A 20,558-nucleotide genomic window follows, 5' to 3' on the forward strand; every position below is an offset into this window, starting at 1 on the left:
AAGAAAAGGAAAAAAAAAAAAAAAAAAAAAACAGAGTGAAATAGCTTCACGAAACTCAGGTGAAAAGTTGAAGAGATATTCGTCGATATTAATTATTTTGGGTTGCTTGTCAAAAATTAATAACACTCTGTAGATGGGAAAATAGTGGAGCATTTTGATGACGACTCGTTGGTGTACAGGTAAAACGACCCAATCAAACTCCTTCCTTTTTTGCTGGAAACATGATATGAAAATACGAATGAACATTAAAATCGACTATTTATGCGGGGTCCTAAATGCTGCTCCATCTTCTCAAGCGGCAGCAGTTAACCGCTACCATCCCAACAAGCATATATATACTAATAAGTTGATGATAAAAATCCTAGTAAAAGAGACCTTCATATCCAGAAAAAACTAGACTTATTTTAATTGGATCTAGTGATCTGCTATTATACATCAGCACAGCGCTTCAATTCATACTTCTTCACATTCTTGACACTGAGAATGACCGATGCAGTGACCAGCTCACACACCTCATTCAATTGACTCCGTTGACCTTCCCATCTTTGCACAGCTTTCTCACCATCTTTAGCCACCTCCACCCGGGCCAGTGCCTGCTGTAAATTGATATTTGAGGATCTGCAGGTTCAATACTAAAAACCATTACCAGCCTTTCATCAAGGATGAGATATAGGAAAAGCAAGACAAGCATCCACAACCACCTTATGAAACATGGTTTCCTGGCCTTCACATGATCATTAATCCACAATTGAGGTAAATCTCATTACTGGCAGTACTCCCCTCCACCTTTTCGCATTTTCTTCATTCCATAATCCATATTGAACAACTCAGTTTCTAACTCATTGTGATATCAGTTCTATCAATATGTGTAATTCATATCTCCTAGAGAAAATTAGATCATAACGTTACTTCCTGAGGAAGTAATCTGAGCATCAAGACTCCAACTGAGGAAAATCTGCAGGACATCGGAGATGTCTGTCTATTGTATCTTTTCAAACACATTAATGTTACCACTCCTAAAGTTAATCAGTCGACACCCGGAAGCGAGCATAGAAGGTCATCGACCTCTATATAATCTCCTTCTAGAATGGTTTTCAAGTCCTGCACAGCCAAATCATACAAATCATCAGGAAGGAAGTAATGATTGATCCATGGGCCGTATAATTCTACATGTTCAAATTCAACAGATCATAAAGAAAAAGCAATCTCCATCTTTTTTAATAAGAAAGCAAAATCTATCTGGATAAACTTAAGGGCGTCAGTAAGTAAACTCAGAAAGAGTACTTAAGGAACCACATTCAATTTCCAACCCATAAGACGAATGAGGAGATAGAAGTTTGAAGAAGGGAAAAGAAGATCATGTTGGGAAAACAGGAACATTTATTACTCTATACATATAACATCTTCATTTCTGCTTGTTCAGGAAAGCTCACTGGAAATCTCAAACTTACTTATCAGGTCAATCAATTCAAGACCATCACTCAGAAGTTTTCAGCATCCCATTTACCAAAGAAAAAATGTTCATTCTAATATGGCAAGTAAATCTCAACTAAGAGGACTGTCTACCAACTTATCCACAGAATTTACAGTAAAAAAGAAAAAAGGCTTATCACCAACCACTCTGTTTCTCCTCAAGAAATCGCACATATAACAGTCACTAAAGTCCTAATGCCAGTGAACCTCCAACAAAGTGAATAGAATAAGAGCAATCCAAAAGGAACAAAGAATGCTATTGAGCTTTGACATTCCACAATCAGACAAAGCAACTGTTTTGAAAATATACTGCAGAAGTCTAAGCAGCAGGATCCTTCTAACTATAACTGATAGGAAAAATTTCGCTGAATTGAAAAGAAGAAGATTTCAGGTTTAATACCTGCTCAGAAACAGGCTTGAGGCTAATGGTCTCGTCTAACTCATTACCCTGTCCTGTAGGGAGCTTCAAAACCTCATTATCATCATTTTGCGTACCCTTGTCATGCATTTTAGATTCTTCAATAACTGATGTAACACTTCCATCATATTGAACACCTATATGACGCACAGTTGCAACACTTTCCTCACCGCAGGAACTTATATTGTGCTCTGATAAGTTATGTCCCAGATCAGATTTGTTAAACACTCGGCAAAGGACAAAAGATCCCTGCATATACTTTGAATCATGAGATTCTGAATAAATTTTGTTGCAGCTTTAACCAAATGAATTAGAGCAGAAACTTCTAACATAATCCAATAACCAAATTTCCTAGATCTTTTAATATTCAATCTGATCATATGGGAAAGCAACCATCATCAAAATATACTTGACATCTACACAGTACACACAGATGGAAATAAATGGAAATCACAACCCTAGGAAGAATACACAACATTCGAGTCATATATGAAAGATGGTGCACACATTAGTCTCAGAGTGTAGGACTGTCGAATAGAAGCTGACATCAAGATCCTTGAAACAAGAAACCATCTATTTTCTCCTCTTCTCGCACACAAACAAATCATGATCAAAAGCTTGTCCAGCAGCAGGGCAATGGGTATCACACAGTGAATCTCAAGTCTAAACCGAAGCCTCCCATTCAGGATCTTCACAAATCAAAACTAATTTCAATATGTTATTAGGAAATAGTCACGATGCATTTTTTCTTCTTGCCTTTAACATTAAGATCAATTAAGAAAATCACCTTTACATTTTGAAACAAAATATACTTTCTTTTATAAAAAATGATTTCATCACACCAATGCAAAAGGCACCAAAAGCTATTTATAATGCGTAATTGATAATAGCAAGATAACCAACACAAACTTAAACCTAATTCCAAATAAGAAATAACTAATCTAGCTCAACAGGTAAATCACAAACTTTATGTCTCTATTTGCGCCTGTATGTGCAAATTCTAGTACCAAGTACAATAAAGTAGAAGAGAATTTTAACAGCTTTATTAGGGAAAAAATGAATTAAATCCACATTGACACCACTAAAATCATTTCCCGAAACCAGCATAAGCAAGACTGCCAACTGACAATCATTCATTTAACATGGCCGAATCCAATTTCTACTTCATACCCTTGAATTTAGGAAGCATAAATTACCACCAAATTTTCTCCACAAATAAATAAAAAAAAAAAAAAAAGAACCGCAGAACCCAATTCGCAATGAAAATGAAAGTATTTGGGGGAGAAAAAATTCCCATTAGATATTAACGTCAAGTTAACTAATTATGAAAAAAGTTAATCTACTCAAACCCAATCAGCTTAGACCAACAACAATGTATAACTTCTACCAAAATATCAGGTACAAAACTTCAAATTTTTATCAGACCCATAACTTAATAAATTATCATCAAAGCATAAAAGAAGATTAATACCATATGATGATCAATGAGAGCATATTCATACAGGACCCAACGAGTCCTAACAGCATTCTCGTGTGAATCCCCCGAATAAAAATCAAAACTTTTACGCGTCCCCACCACAACTTTCCCTGCACCCGCCTCAATTACATCCCTAACCCTCCCCCTCTTTTTCCAATACCCACCACCGGCGACTCTCGTCCTCCCTCTCTCCCTCAAAACAACCCTCCTAACGTAACAATACCAGTGGCGCCTCCGCCCTCCGCTGCCGAACCGGAAGCAACCCGATTCAGGTAAGTTGAACGGGTTGAAATTGTACAAGTCTAACTCTTTAATTACGTCTTTGCCATAACAATTGGTGCCGTTGTTTTTAGAAGTAAGGTAGTAGCAGACGAGCTGTTGCTCGGAAGGGTAGAATCGAGAACCTGGTGGAAGACAAAACGACGTCGGATCATCCGGGGGCTTTGGATCCTCTCCCCTCATTTGTGGAAATTTTCCGCGAGAGCAAAGGCATGAAGAGGGGACAGGAGGTAGGGTTTTATAGCAGTCAGGGACTCAAGAAGCGTGGCCCTGAAGTTTGTTTGGGGGTTTGTCTTGTGTAGTGCTAGCGCAAAAGAGTGTTCGTGCTCCTCAGTAGTACGAGCCGCGGGTCTTTCCACGATTATGCTGAATGGTTGATTGCTTTGCTGCTTAATCTTGTGTGACCCCGTTTGGAGGGTTGCGAGGACTTTATAAAGAATACAAGTGCTTTTAAGGAAACTGTTTATAACCTGCTAAATTTACCTACTTAAGTTAAGAAAATCAGTTACTAAATACCCTAAAAATACATTGAATAAATCTTATAAATATCCTAAAAATACTTTAAATAAATCTTATATACACTGACGATGTATACACTATCGCGGTTGGATATACGACACATATGCAAAATTTGATTTTCAAATTCAAATTCAGATTATGTGTCGTACATCTAATGATGAAAGTGCATACACTACTGCCAGTGTATCAAAAATTAATCCAAATACTTTTAGTGCTTAAACTTTTTTATTGTAAACGCATTGCAACGCTAAACGGGCCATTAGTGCAGTTTAACTTTAGTAATTTTCGAGGTAGATCAAAGCTATGACAAATATAATTTATACATTTAACTTGGGATTTATAATTGTTTAGTAAAGATTTTTTCTGTTGCAGATCGAATGACTCAAATCAATCAATTTAGGTATCGTGTAATTGTTGTCTAATATGTATTTTATTAAAGACTTTTGGATTGATAGTAATGTAGTAGATGTGCTCGTTCAATTGAACTTGCTCAGTATTGGAAATTGGAATTGAAAATTGATGCAAAAGTGTGAATAAATTAATACGATTAAACAAAAATCTACCTATATTGGAATTGAAAAATGATTCAAAAGTATTATGATTGATATAATAAGTTAAATTCTTCTTGGTCAAGTTTTTCCTTTTCCGGGGATACTCCATATCCACAGTCTATACTCTATACTATATAGGTGCATGTCTCGCCTTTTGAAAAGTCAACTCCATTGACAAACGAGGAATGCCCTCTGAATACTGCGCTTACTGAACTGAAGAGGGATGTCTATCTACTTTTGTTCCGATTCTTAAGTACATTTGAATGAATTTTAAGTACGCCTAGGTTGCGATTGGAATGCGGGATTTAATGAAAGATTGAAATCTTCTCAAATTTTTATAATTATTTAAGAAGTATTTAAATTTATAAATTACAAATTATTATAGTGTTTAAAATATATTTTGATAATTAGTGAATTATAAATTCAAATGTATCTAAATCAATTCAAATAATTAGAACAACTTGAGTGGATTTCAAATTCTTCATCAAATTTCTCAATCTAAACAAAAAAAAAAAAAAAAAAATGCATTTTGCCTCTTTTATGGTAAAAGTATGCACCCCGAGTGTGTATATCATACATGCAATTCGCGAAACATATAATCGACCCTTTTTCTGGTTGAACTCCCCTGGCGTTTCTCTCCACTGTAGTTCTTGAAACCAAACATTCACTAAAGGATCATTTGATTTTCACTTTCTTTCCCATTAAAAGTAAAAATGATTACCATTTCATTTAATTTTCAAGCATGAGATGCGGAAGGGGTCCATCATGATGCACTGATTTCGTGATTCTGAACAAGTTGAAATTGCAAGAACATATTATTATTATTGTGATTTACAGATTTCTGACATAATACAGTTCGTTTTCGTCTAAATTAAAGCACAAGAACTCCAGAAATAACGAGTCCACCTAGTTGAGGGAACATCGGTTTACTCATTGACTGGAATGCTGCTCAACGTACAAAGACGCGGGTGATGGCCGTGAGGTATTTCATAACCAAAGAATGATTTTACAATTTCGGACACATCCGTGTGTGAATTGTGAAACTGAAACTGTGGTATCTATCCAGTGTCAAAGTGCATGGATGCGTGAACAAATCTAGCCCCACGACTGTTATCGCCGGTGCAATCAATATAAAGGGGCACATGAGGGGCCGACTTTCTTGTTTCACTGTTGCAAGATGACTGGTAGAAAGGGAGGAGGTTGAGCATCTTCTGATTTGGTTTTTACTCGTACTTGATTCTGGAGACTTGGCGAAAGGGAGGCCTTTCTGCATCTGTGTGAAGACGCCATGCCATGATCTGAATTAGCTCAGATGCAATGGTTCAGGGGTGGTTTTGAAGGGAATCCGCATCTTTGTCAGTGTGATCACCAGTTGATGCAACTTCCAGGCTGCCCATCCCAATCCATTTCTCAGCAGCAGCTCCCTCAGAAATTCCTTCTGTTGACAAACTGCACTAAATAATGCCTACTTGGCGCAAGTCCTACTCCACCTATACTTGGCGCCAGTCCACAAAGTTGAAAAACCCCAGTCCCTGGGGGATTTGGTCAGTCAAATCTTGTAAATCCCTTTAATTCTTTTATCTATACACTGACTAGTATATCCTTCTGGGGGAAACGGCAGCAATCAGGTAAAAGCGTTCACATGGGAGTTAATTTTCGGATGCTTTGAACCAATACAGTAGTATATAGAGTGCTGGTGAGCATTATATTATTATTGTTTGCCTGGCCAGGGAGAATCAGTTGGGGTTGTCAAAAAAAAAAAAAATAAAGGGATGAATTCGCAAAGCCGCCGAAAATGCTAAAGAGAAACCAGCCCTACTATCGGCAATTGCATGGAACTAATAAATAAAAATTCGAATGGACCCCCAAGTCTCAGAGAGTCGGACTCCTCTACTATCAGTACTGGTTCTATAATTTTTATTTTAGGAGCGCACTCAGACACCGCGAAAACACACGCTGGCTCATAGGTTTCTATAAGTCGGCCCCCTCTGTACTACATCTAACAAATCTTGTTGGAAGTCAAAAACATATATACAGGCTTAGTCGATACCCCAGGTCAGATTTGCCTTCCTCTCATGTACCGGGTGGTTCCTGCAGAGACCTTAGCGCTCGAGCAGTTTTCTTCTAGTATTATAATCCTGGAAATCATCTCAAAAACAGTTTTAAAAACAAATTACCAGCCATTAACTCTCTAAACAATATCCAAAAATAAGATGAGAATAAAACTAACTCCGGCAGGTTCAAAATTCCAATCTATCATTCGAAAACTCAGTTCTAGAATCTAATTCCTTCCCTACGAAAGATATTGAAATCTTGATTCTATCAAAAACTCATTTCTTCCATTCTCATCACTTCACGCGCTCAGGAAACGATGCTGTCACTCAGGGAAAGTGAGGCTAGCTGATCAGCTGGGCCGCTTGCCTGCTGAACATTCTGCAGGACCTCCATTGCCTCAGCAACTTTTGCCTTTAAAGCATCTGGTGATTCCAGTAGATGCAAGACCTCTGTCTGGTCCATCTCCAGAAGCATGCCTGTAACTTTGGCTGCATATTCAGGCTCCAGCTGATCAACCAATGGATACAGATTTTCACCCAACATCTGCCGCATAGAAACATGTTAACAACCATCTAGACAAAACCTATTTACTGAAGCTTCATATAAAATGTTATATCCTACCGTGCGTTGCTGTTCTGGGGATGCATTTGCAAGTGCAGATGCCAGAGCGGTAGCTGGCATTGGCTGACCAATGGCACCTTCTCGGGGAAGCGTCCCACCCATGTCATATGGAGAGAGAACGCCTCCTGCTACACCAGGCATTCGCACATCAGGAACACTGCGGCCAGGTGGATACCTAAACATCCGTCCCCTTGGTAGCATCTGACAAACAAATATTTGACCTTAGTTCTGTTACACGAAAAAATACATACATAACATATACAGTAAGAGACCAACCTGCTGCTGCATCAATGGCACTGGCTGCTGGGCTTGTTGCATTGGCCCTGCTCCACGCCTTCCACCAGGCCGCTGGCCTTGCTGGACCAGTGGCACAAAGAAATTTGGCAAAGGAGCTCCACCAGGTCGCATTCCAGGTACAAGCTGCTGCTGATATCCAAATCCAGCCTAAAAATGCTTATCCCATTTAAGAGTAATGCCACAAGAAGAGAAGAAAAAAAAAAGAACAAAAGGAAGGGGGGGGGGGAGGCGGGGAGGGGAAGAAATGTAATGGCAAATACAGCAGTCAAAGGACAAACTATAACCTGTGGAGGGATTATAGTAGGAGGAGCTTGCCCATAATATAGATGTTGTCCAATAGCAGGACCACCAGGAGGATAGAGAGGCATTCTAGGAGCAATAGTTGGCCCTATTGCAACAGGCCTCATTTGCGCAAACTGAGCCTGCATTAACATCAAAATGATGAAGTCTGTCAAGAATTACAGTACCACATTCAGTCTAAGCCACACAAAACACGCTTCTGCAAGGCATTGTCATAACGATTCAGCTATGACAAATTGCAGCACATAATTACTACTATTTCTGCTTTAGGTCCCATGGAACCCTTAAATTTCAGAAACGAAAATTTGAGACCAAAACTGAACAACAAATACAGCAAAACAGGTAAGCTCAAAATCCAGTATACATGTAAGCTGAGAATGCTAAAAATCTAAATGGATATGACAACTAAATTATTGAACTTTTTAAGCACTATTAAGAAAATTCAACCATCAACCATCCACTCATATTCTAATAGACATTGTGCACTTTTTTCTTATGACTGACATAACCAATGAAAATAGAGATTTGACACCCAGAATATGCAAAAGGATGCAAATAACAGCATTTGGCAAGGAGAGTCTCATGCAGGAAAAATCAATATGCCATATGAAAGCATGTTAAATTAAGTGCCATCAGGCGAAGAATTCTTATATGTCATCCACAAAAGCAACCAGAAAACATAAATAAAAGCAGCAAAGGAGAAATCTCCTGAAAGCACGAGACCTGTAATCTTGCTCTTCGCTCTTCTTTCCTCTGCGCCAGTGCAACATAAAGTGGCTTGCTGATCACCATCTTTCCATTCATCTCAGAAAGCTATTAACAAGAAGGAAACAACCTAGTTAGCTTCTCGCCATTCCCCATATAATAGAAACATAATCTAATTTATCATCGTACAGCTCTAGAAGCTTCTTCAGGAGTTGTGAAAGCTACAAAACCTGATCCTCTGCTAATACCACTAGGATCCCGCATAACCTAAAACAAATCAAGAATGTAGTTAGGAGGACATGAACAAACCAAGGTGAACATTTGAAGGATACTCCAACATGGAGAGATGGAAAGGAAGAATAGGACAAGAGGATCAATTAAAAAAAAAACTACAGAGATTTGAATATGCACCTTGCATGAGGTTATGGTGCCAAAATCCGAAAACAGTTCCTTAAGTTTATCATCATCAATGCTGTCATCCAGGTTCTTTACATATAAATTCAAACCTTGATATTTGTCTACCACTTCCTTTGCCGTTTGCTCAAATTGACTCTTGAGCTCTTGCTCTCTTTCAGACTTCTTTTGGGCTTTTCCAACATACCACTCCTTGTCATCATATTTTTTTCCATTAAGAGCATCAACAGCTTTGGCAGCATCATCTGCATTCTCAAAGTTGACAAACCCAAAACACTTGGATTTTCCATCTGCATCCCTCATCACCACTGCACTAGTGATTGCTCCATGCTCCCCAAAAATTTTCTTTAGATCATCATCTGTGGTAGACTCTGATAGATTTTTCACATAGACATTGTTAAATTTGGTCCTACTGAAGGCGGACTCTCTCTCCTGCTTACGAAGGAACTGACCAACATACACTTGCTTATCGTTAATAAGCATTCCATTCAACTTATCAATGGCAGTCTGAGCAGATTCTGCATGGTCAAATTGAACAAAACCATAACCCTTAGATTGGCCATTGCCGTCAGTAGCTATCTTGCATGAAAGAATGTTGCCAAAGGTTGAGAATGTATCATGCAAAGCTTTGTTGTCAATTGCCTTGTCCAGATTCTGCACAGACAAGAACAATTCAATACTCCACACAAAGCATGCATAAGACAATGGCATAGTACAGTAACATTTAACCCTGGTGGTGCTTTAAGAATATAAAGCATAAAATCTCAAGAGAGAAAGAACTGTACAACACTGTTTTATTAATTCTTCAAGATCACAGAATTAGGCTAGAAAATTTACAATGCACAGCATAGTTCAATCAGATTTGATGCTCATGGGCCAAAGGAGGCTACTGAAGTGTACTAGAACAAAGCAAATAATCTAAAAACTGAAATTTGTTCATTGCTTTATCAACAATAAAAAATTTTTAATCCATGTCATGCCAAGTGAGACTATACCCAGAATAAACAAAGGGACCCGCATGGTGCATTAGATAGGGGCAAGTAATAACCCTAATAACTGAAAAGTTATTTAGCATCGTTATTCATTTAATACTAATTGCACAGCAACCCTAGCAACATGCCTTGGCAGTGCTATACTCAAGCCTGATCAATGAATAATGATGGACAGTTGACAATTGATAATACCTTGATAAAGATATTTGCAGTCCCACTCTTACGGATGCTAGGGTCTCGATGAGAGTACATGATCCTGATCGACTTGCCATTGATAGGAGTGAAGTTTAACACATCCATTGCCCTTGTAGCTGAAACAAAGAAAAACGGTATTGGTAGTAAATTTAATGGAAATGAACTTCAGGTAGAAAACTTAAATAAACAGACAAAGAGATGCAATCATATCGCCAAGAAATCAGTAAAAAGAATATCAAGTAAATTTACACAGACTAGTGTACATTACTTCTCTCTAACATTTGGATGGTAATAGACAAGCAGCAGCCTACGTGTGGAGCCGCAAAAGGAAGGTGATATAAAATCAACCTATAAAAGCAAAGGAAAGGGTAGCAATATTTATTTTTCATCTATCCATAAACTACAAACAAAGCTAATAGATAGACTTATCGCCAGAATTGGAGCCACACCCGAATCAAAGTGTCAAACTGAAAATAAATTAACAGCAATAGCTGACCAGCTTACAGCTGACTTGCGTTGTTCAAAAACCTAAAAATTCTAAACTTTAGGCACAACACGCAATCTTGTCAAGCATCCAGAAGTATGCCTACCCATCAATTATCACACACCAAAGCATAAGACGTTAAAGAATACCCTCATGCAAAACCTACATTCCAACAAAATCCACAATGCAAGTCCCTATATCGTAGAAAATCATTCATATACATAAATGCCAGGGGAACTTATACAGGAAAAAGAGAACAGAAAAGAAGAAACAAGCTTTACCATCCTGAGGATTGCTATAGTTGACGTAGCCATAGCAGAGTGAGCGGCGAGTGCTGAGGTCCCTACAGACCCTTACCGAAACCACTTGTCCCACCTGGTTGAACAGATCGTACAATTGGGAGTCCGTCACGTTGACGTCCAGGTCACCCACGTAAAGCGAGGTTGACAAAAACTGATTCCCTCCACCAATGGGAGCCGCTGCTGCCGCCACAGCAGCACCACCAGCCGGAGCCGCCACTCCATTCAGCCCAGCTGTCACTCCCGCATTCTGCACCTGAATCTGCGCCATTTTTTCCTTTTCTCAAAAATAAAACTTATTTAATTTCCCCCTCCTAAATTACTATGACTGTAATTTTTGGGGAAATTAAAGAAAAGGCGGAGGGCGTGATGAAATTGGGACAAAAATATAAAATCGTCGGAGGATCCGAACGAACAATGAAGACGATGGATAGATAGAGATGATTTTTACTATATATCAATAGATTTTGTATTAAAAAGAAAAAGAAAAAAAAAAGAAGGAGATGAAGAAGAAGAAGAAAAAGGGCAAAAAATTTTGGTTTTTTTTTTGGATTTTACGGCAGGGGAGGGCAGGGGGAACTGCACCGCAACAGGCGAGAAGACAACAGTGAGGTTTATAATGAAGCACCCAAACGGTGGTGACGTATGAGAAACCCTAACGGGGTTAGGTCTCCACCGTTGGATTCTAATAGGGGTCCCACTTGGCGGTTACATTTTAGACTGAACGGTGAGATAGATTCACGATTCGGTTTCAGTTTGCTTGTGGACGCCGTTAGATGTTTTTGATCAACATTTCAGGTTCAGTTTGATTGTGACACGTGGGGAAATGTGCATGGGAGTTTTAGTAGCGTGGTTGAATCTAGCCGTGGGCTAATGTCATCTGTCGGCTGTATTCCTCTCACTTTTGTACAATCTACGAAAGAAAACTACGTAGTATTTTCATGTCTATCATTTCCTTCCTCAAGAAAAACATTTCTATCTTTTGGTTTCGATATATAGTATTAAAAATCAATCGTTTTTGCTGGGGGAAATGACAGAACATGAAAATGTCTATATGTGAGAAGTGAAAGCCCAAATAAACACGAATGTTTGGATAGTAGATTATTTAGGATAAATTTTTGAAAAAAAATACTATGTCAATTTTTTTGATGTAATGTATGTAAGATAAAATGGTGATCAAAAAATATGTTTATGATACAACTAAATAAATTTGTGTAAATAATTCACTATTCAATTTCCCACTCTTTTGATCATTGATGAATATTTTTGTTACAACCACTCCATGACAAATTCTTCTGTCAATACGGGGACTAAACCACCATCGGACTAGACGGCTGTACGCACCGTGCACCCGTCTGGATTTTTTTAGGAGAGCCATTTTTTAATGTGGCGAATTTGCCTCCCACCCCACTAAGCTTTAATGCATTGATGGTCGCCACTAGCCCAAAGACCGGTGATTTTTTAAATTTCTACCTTGATCGAATTTTTTTTTTTGAAATCAAAAGAATTGAAACTTTTGAAAAGGATAAGTCATACAAACTTTATTTGATTAATATGTAACTTAAGAACGAGTACAAACTAAGACATAATAGCTGTCAAGCTATTGAGATGAAAAAAAAGGAGAAAAGAGATCACAATTCCCACTTGTGACAAAATATTGTCGAGGTGATGAGTAGGTACCCTTGTGATTGAGACGATGATTTCTTTGTTTTCTTTTTTTCTCCCTCTTTTTTTTTTTTTTTATTTATAACCAGGTCTGAACTTTGATATACAGGTATAGTGGTATGATGGATGGACGAAGAAAAGCCCTAATATTCCGAAGTCGCTTAGTATGATAAATTAACAATTGGTCTCTGCGTTAGTTTGGCCAGAGATCATTAATTAACTGACGATTAATTTTGATGGTTTGGAATTGTGTGTGTTAAGAAGTATTGAGACAGGGAAATCCCGTAGACAATCAACTAATCATGCATGATTTAAACGACCTTCATGAATACAAACTCATTGCAGCTTGACATATACGTCTCTGAGCTCATTTCCATGGACTTAAGTGCAATTTCAATTTTGACCTTTTATTTTTCCTTTTAGCGTATGATTTAAAGTAAATCAGGTTTTCAGATACGTTTTTTGGACAGGGACAGGGACATGGAGCAGGCGGTTAAGTTATCAAAAGAAAGGTAGTAAAAGCAAGATCTATTAGCAACAGGTGTGGGACGCCGTGCATGGATCCTGAAGTATAAGGCTTTATTTAGATTGCTTTTTTCTGGACTTTTTGTAGAAAAATTATTATAACGATTTGATATATGTAAGATAAAAAAAGTGATTGAAAAATATGTTCACAAAAAATGTAATAATTTTTTTTTTGAAAATTGCAATCCAAACATAGCGGTTTTCCACCAAAAAGCATGAAGAATTCTCTAGGCATGGTGTGTTTTGTAGATCAATGAAGTGTTAATCTACCAGTAATCATTTGAAGAAGAACCGTAAAATGAATCATTTTCTAGAGTTTTTGTATAAAAATCGTATTATAGTGATTTAATATATGTGAAGTAAAAAGTTGATTGATAAATGTATTCATGAAAAAACGTAAAAATTTTTGTGTGGAAAATAGCTTTTCCGAACAACAAGGACATTGTATAGCCTCTAACGAACTGAGCACAGGAAGAAAACCATAAAGAAACTATTCTTAATTTTCTTCAGGTATACTAACACTTACCAATGGAGATGTACAATTATTAGGGATAATATCAGAAACCTCCCTTGAGGTTTCTCCTAATATCACTTGATACCCCTAAGATTTTTGAAATATCGTTTACCTCTCCTAATAATTGCAAAAAGATTGTATTAACCTCCATTTGACACATAATTCATATATCAAATAAACGGAACTCAAAAATTTTTTTTAAAAAAAGTCACTTTTTTATCTCTCTTTTCTCCATCATTCTTTTCTACTCATTTTTTGGATGACTATACAATATTTTATTTATAAATTATAATAAATTAAATTTTTTATCTTATATTTTTTGTAATTGTAATAAAGTGGAGTATGATTTATTTGCTTATTTTGAGTTGATTTTTATAATGATTGGTATAATTTAATGGTTTAAGCAAAGGTTCAGAAGATGTTGAAAAAAAAAAATAAAAGTTCATAAGAAATCGGTTTTGAGCATATAGAGTTAAATTGGTGCAAGTGTATTTCTCTTCAAATATCTTTTGTTAAATCGGTAAGTGATGTTTTTAAAACCTTGGGGGGTTGCCAAGTGATAATAAGGAAAATCTCAAGGGAGGTTTCTGATATTATCCCAAATTATTAAACTATGTGGCCGTTTAAACTTTACTCAATCAAAACGAATTTGATTTGATTATGTTTAAAGCCTAATATATGCATTTAGAAAGAAAAGTTGCACCAAAGCTTTACATGCAACGTTATTAAAGCAGATGTCATCATCATCTTCAGATGACAATCGGACTAGCAGCTGGCGCCGATCCGTCCAATAAATGATTAGTTATACTTTAGGTCAAATTTGAAAGGTAATGTAATTTCATAGGCCAATCATTAAGGATTAGAGCTAAGAATATGAATGATTACATGCACTAAACCTTGTGTGTCTCAGGTGGAATTAGTCAATAATCATACGCGGCGTTGCAGAACCACACCCGGGCCGAATTAATCCCATCCCTCATTAACCAATCGACCAGAAATTATGCTAAACTGACTAAGAATCATCAAGAAAAATACAAAAAAAGTTAATAAAAGGTGCGGTCTTGATCAGCAGGGTAAAGCTACAAATACGACCATGCTGTGGACATCAGCTTTACATGAAACGTCAAATATTAAAGAAGAAAGAAATGGACATGTAATTCCCTCCACCCAAGATAACTGTATACAAACCAGACTTCTCTAGTCTAGTAGTAATTTAAATTCTAGGATCCCTTTCCCAACTCCTTAATTTCCCACCAACAACATGTCATATCTATAACTGATCTTCGACCCCACAAACCACTACTGGAAATATACACAAATGTGCAAGGCCCTGAATGAATTTGTTGGTTAGCAAAAAAAAAAAAAACAATTCTAGCTAGTTGAACTTGAGTAGTGTATATATTGGCATTCCAATTTAGATTTCATTGATTGATACTGTTTCATGAAAGGCAAGACACAAACCATCTTTATCAGTTTTGAAGTCTAAAATAGTAGTACTACGTGGGAAGTGGGAGTAGGATATGAACGGAAGATGGAGGTTCGTGGACTTCAGTGTCCTACTGTCACGGTTTCGTAACTTTTAACCTAAAAGCTAAGGAAAACAAAATCGCTATAGTCAAAAGGACCGATCAGCCGCGACAGAATATTGGGAAAAAAGAGTCGTGGTAGTAGCAACATTTTCCAACGAGAGACAGAAACACTTTGGTTTCAGGTTAGGAACAGAATAAGGAGGATCAGGATCATGATCAGGGTACAAAGATACAATACTTGTCTTTCTTCTTTCCCGAAACAAAGAAAGAAAAAAAGCAAGAAAAGTACTGCATGAAATTAAGCAAATTACAACTGAAACCGAGATGAAAGATTCTTGAATTTTGCCTTGAAGTTTTCATCTGTTCTCTGGGTGCAATGGGAAGAGTTCTAGGGTCCTATCTCCCTCATTTCTACAATATCTCTTGTCCTCTTCCAAGCATTCAAAAGTCCATGACCTGCACTTTCTCTTGTAAGGACTATCTTCCTCTCTCCCAAAGTCTCCCTACACAAATTAACATGTCCTCAACATGTTAAGCACTTCATTTTGACTTTTTGAGCTAGCAGCACATCATAATGTATACCCTAATGAAGTAAAACCAAAAAATGACAACTTTTTTTTTTGTACGGAATTATATATCTTCAGACTAGGGAGATTAAAGTCTTAAATTCTTGATAAATAACTATACCAACTTCAAACTCTCCAAAGTATATATATATATAGAAGGTTAAGAACAAAAACAAAATCAATTATGAAGATGAGACGTACCCTTGACTCGTGTGTTAAAGAACTACTAATGGTAGTGGTGGTGGTGACACCAGGAGCTCTTGGACTATGGTTAAGGCCGAGATTATTGCGCTTTTGCTTCTGTCTCTCGCGTGCTTTGTGGTTTTGGAACCAGTAAAACACATTTTTCCCCTCTATCTTTCCATACTTTCCCAGCTGTGCCGTGATTTGTTCAATTTGTTGAGCATTTGGAGTCCTCATGCCCCCTCTGTACAGCATTTCTAGTATACCTATTTGCTCTTGGGTTGGATTCCACCTCGTCCCTCCCGGGTGTGTATCCACCTGCATGTCAAATCATCATAAGCTCAGCAACTATATTTCCAGTATCCTTAAACAAGTTCATCACCGAAACTACATGCTTGACGTCCTTCGTAAGTTACTGCCATGCAATACATGTACGTGAATTAATTGAGGGTCTGAAATTGTTAAATTACATGGGCAGTTTCTCTCTTGTCGTCTGAGGATCCGAGCTTTCTGGGGCCGCTTTCAGGTCTGATGAAGCTCTTGAGATCGAAAGGGGGGACGGTGGTGGGAGTATTGTCGGTGTTGGAGAGCTTGGGCGCAAGAGGGCGTAAACGCTTGCAGCCAAGCGTGAGGGATGGTTCATGCTCCCAAAATCCACGTGCAAACTGATGCACCTTCATGCTTCCCATGGGTGCCAATTTGATGATGAAAGTGTAGCAATTATATAGAAGGATGAAGGAAAGAAGGAAAGAAAGAAAGGAAGGAAGAAAGAAAAGAAAGTGGGAAATGAGGTGGTGCCTAGAAGAACCAAGACCAAATGATGAGGTGAGGTTGACTTGGGATTTCCATTTCAAAAAAAGAAAGAAAAAGTGATCTGGAGCAGAGAAAAAGAGAGAGTGAGTGTGTTTTTGTGGGTGTGTGATGTAGAAAAATGTGCTATCATTGTATTAGTGCATTGAGCGTGTGGATGAGTGCTAGCTGTTGTAATTGGTCTTGTAGTATCAGAAAATTTTCTGTATTTAAGACTGATTGTACGATAGTTGTCACCAAAAAATATATATATATATATATATCGAGTTTAATTTTTTTTTTGGGTCTGGAGGCTAACTCTCCCAGGTTAGGCAGAGTTCTACAGACGATCAATCCCAACCAAGTTACCACAGGAGGCTATATCGAGTTTAATTAGATTAGTGATATTTATATGATTGTCGTTCCATATTATATACATTCAGGCACATATCAAAATTGAAAAAGTATGGTACATATAGATGGACGCCCATGTAGATGTAGGAGGTGTTTTTAATCGACACTTCCAAGAACGAAATTTACACACTGTAATTGATTGGTAATTTTAGGACAAAAGAATCATGTATTTCAAGGACTTGTGCTCTTTAATTGCTAATTTAACTTAGATTTTCTGAGCGCCCTAAAATTTAAAGATATTGATGGTATGTGTATATATATATATATATATATATATATATATATATGCGTGTGTTGGGTAGTCTAATCGATCGGGTGGTATTCTTTCTCTCTTGCTTTCATGATAAGGTGTGTATGCTTTTCGGTGGCCTCTCTTCTAAACTTTATCACTAAAAAAAGGTGAAGAGGGAGGGAATGGAAAAAGATTCCTCCAATCCCAAAACTTGAAAATGGAACTCTAATTTGCTTTCTAAGATACGGATATGGTCGTGGTGTGAGAAGAACTGAATGCCGTCTTTTAGTGGTAGAGCATGTTGAAAAAACAAACATATTAAACCAAATCTATCCATCTCTCTGATAACCCCCATATCTATCAATCTATCCAATATCCATCCATCTCTCTCAAGTCTCAACTCAAATCCTTTTCTTTTTCTTTGGGAACTGTAGTTCCAATTTCCAAAATAGTATAAAACCACCATCTCTGATCTCACTCACTTTATATCCCTCTTTTGTATCACAAATTCTTGCATGCATGATTCAAGCAAACACACACACCTTCGCACCCTTGTTTAATTAGTCACTACGTACTGCTATATATACTTTGCCAATTTTCTATCGAATAATCATTGTCTGCCACTGATCTTGACTCTGATATGATTAGCTACCTAGTTTAAATTAATCACCAATGGGCAATGACTGCACCTTCTTCTTCTTCTTCTTCCCATACGTAGTCCAGTGAACAGATGATCAGGAAGGACTCTACGTACGTACTGCCCTAAAATATATATATGTATATATATATATATAATTGATGATCAAGATTTAGAATGTTAATAAAAACACCAATATATATGTCATGCCTTGTTAATTATGCCTTCCATTTTGGCTGTTAATTATTTTCATCTGCTTGTCATGAGCTAGCTAGGCCATAATTTTGAGGACTAAATCAAATGATCGAGAGCGGCTTCGGCTTCAGCTTCAGGTATCCAAAACTCAATAATGCACCATCACTCTGCTCTAGCAGCAAAAGAAGACTGATCGGTCAATAAAGTTTCAAGAGAAGAAATGGATGGAGATCTGAGTTTCACGAAAATATATATATCCTTGAAAGTAGCATGTGCAATCTTGTCCTCAGCATAGATTTGCCCACGACATTAAGTCAAATTTGTGGTATAATTTCAAAACTCGATCTCCTAAATATCTCCTTCGGCATGGTACAATCACAAAACAAACAAAAAAAAAATTAATATTGTGTTCATGATTCAAAATTGGCCATTAGAATCTAAACATGTGGCCGGAACAAGTACACCTCGGACCTTAATGTCTAATCAAATGTTCAAGTTTTCTCTGTCTTGTTCCTACCCTCGAACTTGCACTGCAATGTGGGGATTGGGAAGTATGAAATTGTTCATGATCTCAAGCATTTGATTGCGTTGTGAATTTGCACCTTGCCAGCCTTGAAATGGAGGAATATCCTTTTTTTTTTTTTTTTGTAAAAGATACTTCTTAGCGTGTTGACATTAAGCAAAGGGCACCTTATTATCCCTTTCTTTCCAATTTCTAAACACTACTGTACTTCACTCTTCTTCTTCTTCTTTTTTTTTTTCTTTTGGAGAAAAGGAACTAACCAATTACAAATATACAAAAAAAAAAAAAAAAAATTTAACTGGGTCTTAATTTCCAGCTAACACCAAATCTGGGAGAGATAAACACGGTACTTCACGAGCACCGAACTTCTATAGGTCGTTGTTGGAAATATGTTTCCATATTCACATACACATATATATAACACGTATATGTATACAGTATTCGGACTTTTAAAATCCCAAGAATATTGCATAATGCCTAAATAGAAGTCAGTGACAAAGTAAAACTAGTTAGTTAAAAGTGCCGTAAATCTGTCATCCCTACACAAAAACTTTGTTCAACTTAAACTACATTAATTTTAGGGTAAAAAACCTAGAATTGCGTAGTTATTGGATAAAATTACCCCGCACTTTGTCACGTGTACTGCTAATTTCAGAAATTTAGAGCAATTATCGACTAAATGGTCACGGATTTACTGATTAAGTTGTTTAGTGGCCAATTACTGACGAAAAATAGTTTGATGGCCAAAACATGATCTTACCAATAGTTTAGTGGCCGCTGCGATTTTTTGCCCTTAAATTTTATGTAAAACCTTGTGAGGACCAAAATTGGTTTTGTATGCTAGCTGCACTAAAACTTTCTCCAACCCTGGCTTTCAGCCGCATAAGAATTTAAGAAAATTAAATTATGTACTGCGTAAAACGGAAAACCTACTAGATACTCTACTACTATATGAATAATTTACTGGGGGAGAGGGGGCCTTCTAAAGATTCAAAATAATTTAGTACTCTAGTATTCTAGTACAAGTCCTGGCATCCAGAAGGTCAATCTACACCATGACCGATCATATTTCATGGGTTTTATGATGCCAAATATTGACATTGCGGTTCCCGGCCAAAAGTTTGCAGATCACAGTTGACAGTAATGCTAACACCTTCAATCGCGACAGGATAATTTATGGTCGTTTACAAAATTCTCTAACCTAGTTTCCTAGGGCTTCATAATTCTGTACCTAGTCTATGTTTGTTAGGACTTCTTGTCACGAAAAAGAATAATGCTTGTCAAGCCAATCTTAACTTTAGCGAAAAAACATTAATCTTGCACGCATTTTAGTATTACTACAACATATGCTCTCAAGTTTTGATGGATTCCCTTCACAAAAAGATGCCAATGTACAAAAGAAGATGTGGCACGAGGAGGAGTAGGCATATTCGTTTTAGAGTGAGTTTGATAAAATTAAGAACTGAAATCTGAAATTTAAAATTTAAATATATTAAGTATTTAATATTTGAGTGTATTTTGCGTTAAATGATAAGTGAGCAACTTATTACTTATTAAATCAAAACCAGTTAATTACTTAAGGCGTTCTATTTTTTGGTTATTAAACACGTCTAAACATATTAAAATTTGAACCCATATTACATTTAAGTGCTGAATTGAGTTTTTAAACAATAGCTTACTTTTCTTTAATGTTCTCTTATCGGAGGA

At 37.1% G+C, this 20,558-nt stretch overlaps 3 protein-coding genes across 4 annotated transcripts; all 3 read right to left on the bottom strand.

Annotated features, from left to right (window-relative positions):
* Positions 1–227: 227 nt before the first annotated feature.
* On the bottom strand, positions 228–4,004 carry LOC113749407 (NAC domain-containing protein 72-like). 2 transcript variants are annotated; one of them, XR_003464522.1, is made up of 4 exons: positions 3,363–4,004; positions 1,874–2,140; positions 702–1,101; positions 228–618 (listed from the first exon to the last, which is right to left on the bottom strand). XR_003464522.1 is itself a non-coding variant. In XM_027293137.1 (3 exons), the coding sequence occupies exons 1-3, from the start codon at positions 3,828–3,830 to the stop codon at positions 1,027–1,029; spliced, it is 810 nt and encodes a 269-aa protein (XP_027148938.1). In that variant the 5' UTR covers positions 3,831–4,004; the 3' UTR covers positions 228–1,026. The 2 variants fall into 2 exon arrangements, 1 of the variants encoding a protein (XP_027148938.1); XM_027293137.1 differs by having other exon boundaries at positions 228–1,101.
* A 2,815-nt stretch (positions 4,005–6,819) lies between these two features.
* Positions 6,820–11,656, bottom strand: LOC113748878 (polyadenylate-binding protein 2-like). Its single transcript, XM_027292458.1, has 9 exons — positions 11,062–11,656; positions 10,294–10,412; positions 9,107–9,763; positions 8,885–8,962; positions 8,714–8,803; positions 7,975–8,112; positions 7,670–7,837; positions 7,394–7,594; positions 6,820–7,315 (listed from the first exon to the last, which is right to left on the bottom strand). Exons 1-9 carry the CDS (start codon positions 11,348–11,350, stop codon positions 7,079–7,081), a joined length of 1,977 nt encoding a protein of 658 aa, XP_027148259.1. The 5' UTR covers positions 11,351–11,656; the 3' UTR covers positions 6,820–7,078.
* A 3,665-nt stretch (positions 11,657–15,321) lies between these two features.
* LOC113749539 (WUSCHEL-related homeobox 4) lies at positions 15,322–16,804 on the bottom strand. The gene is made up of 3 exons (XM_027293311.1): positions 16,532–16,804; positions 16,080–16,379; positions 15,322–15,815 (listed from the first exon to the last, which is right to left on the bottom strand). Exons 1-3 carry the CDS (start codon positions 16,748–16,750, stop codon positions 15,669–15,671), a joined length of 666 nt encoding a protein of 221 aa, XP_027149112.1. The 5' UTR covers positions 16,751–16,804; the 3' UTR covers positions 15,322–15,668.
* Between the last annotated feature and the right edge of the window lie 3,754 nt (positions 16,805–20,558).

This window comes from Coffea eugenioides, chromosome 10 (assembly GCF_003713205.1).
Source record: "Coffea eugenioides isolate CCC68of chromosome 10, Ceug_1.0, whole genome shotgun sequence".
Lineage (NCBI taxonomy): Eukaryota > Viridiplantae > Streptophyta > Magnoliopsida > Gentianales > Rubiaceae > Coffea > Coffea eugenioides.

Bases quoted from the DNA above. Each gene is read 5' to 3' on its own strand.
- LOC113749407 (XM_027293137.1), bottom strand. From the start codon at position 3,830: ATGAGGGGAGAGGATCCAAAGCCCCCGGATGATCCGACGTCGTTTTGT. The intron at 2,141-3,362 runs GTATTAATCTTC...AAGTATATGCAG, and splicing joins CTCTCATTGATCATCATATG to GGATCTTTTGTCCTTTGCCG. The intron at 1,102-1,873 runs GTATTAAACCTG...TTGGCTGTGCAG, and splicing joins TCAAGCCTGTTTCTGAGCAG to GACTTGAAAACCATTCTAGA.
- LOC113748878 (XM_027292458.1), bottom strand. From the start codon at position 11,350: ATGGCGCAGATTCAGGTGCAGAATGCGGGAGTGACAGCTGGGCTGAAT. The intron at 8,804-8,884 runs GTACGATGATAA...TCTTGTTAATAG, and splicing joins CTGAAGAAGCTTCTAGAGCT to CTTTCTGAGATGAATGGAAA. The intron at 8,113-8,713 runs GTCTCGTGCTTT...ATGTTAATGCAG, and splicing joins AGCGAAGAGCAAGATTACAG to GCTCAGTTTGCGCAAATGAG.
- LOC113749539 (XM_027293311.1), bottom strand. From the start codon at position 16,750: ATGGGAAGCATGAAGGTGCATCAGTTTGCACGTGGATTTTGGGAGCAT. The intron at 16,380-16,531 runs GTAATTTAACAA...TTTGACATGCAG, and splicing joins ACAAGAGAGAAACTGCCCAT to GTGGATACACACCCGGGAGG. The intron at 15,816-16,079 runs GTACGTCTCATC...TAATTTGTGTAG, and splicing joins CTTTAACACACGAGTCAAGG to GGAGACTTTGGGAGAGAGGA.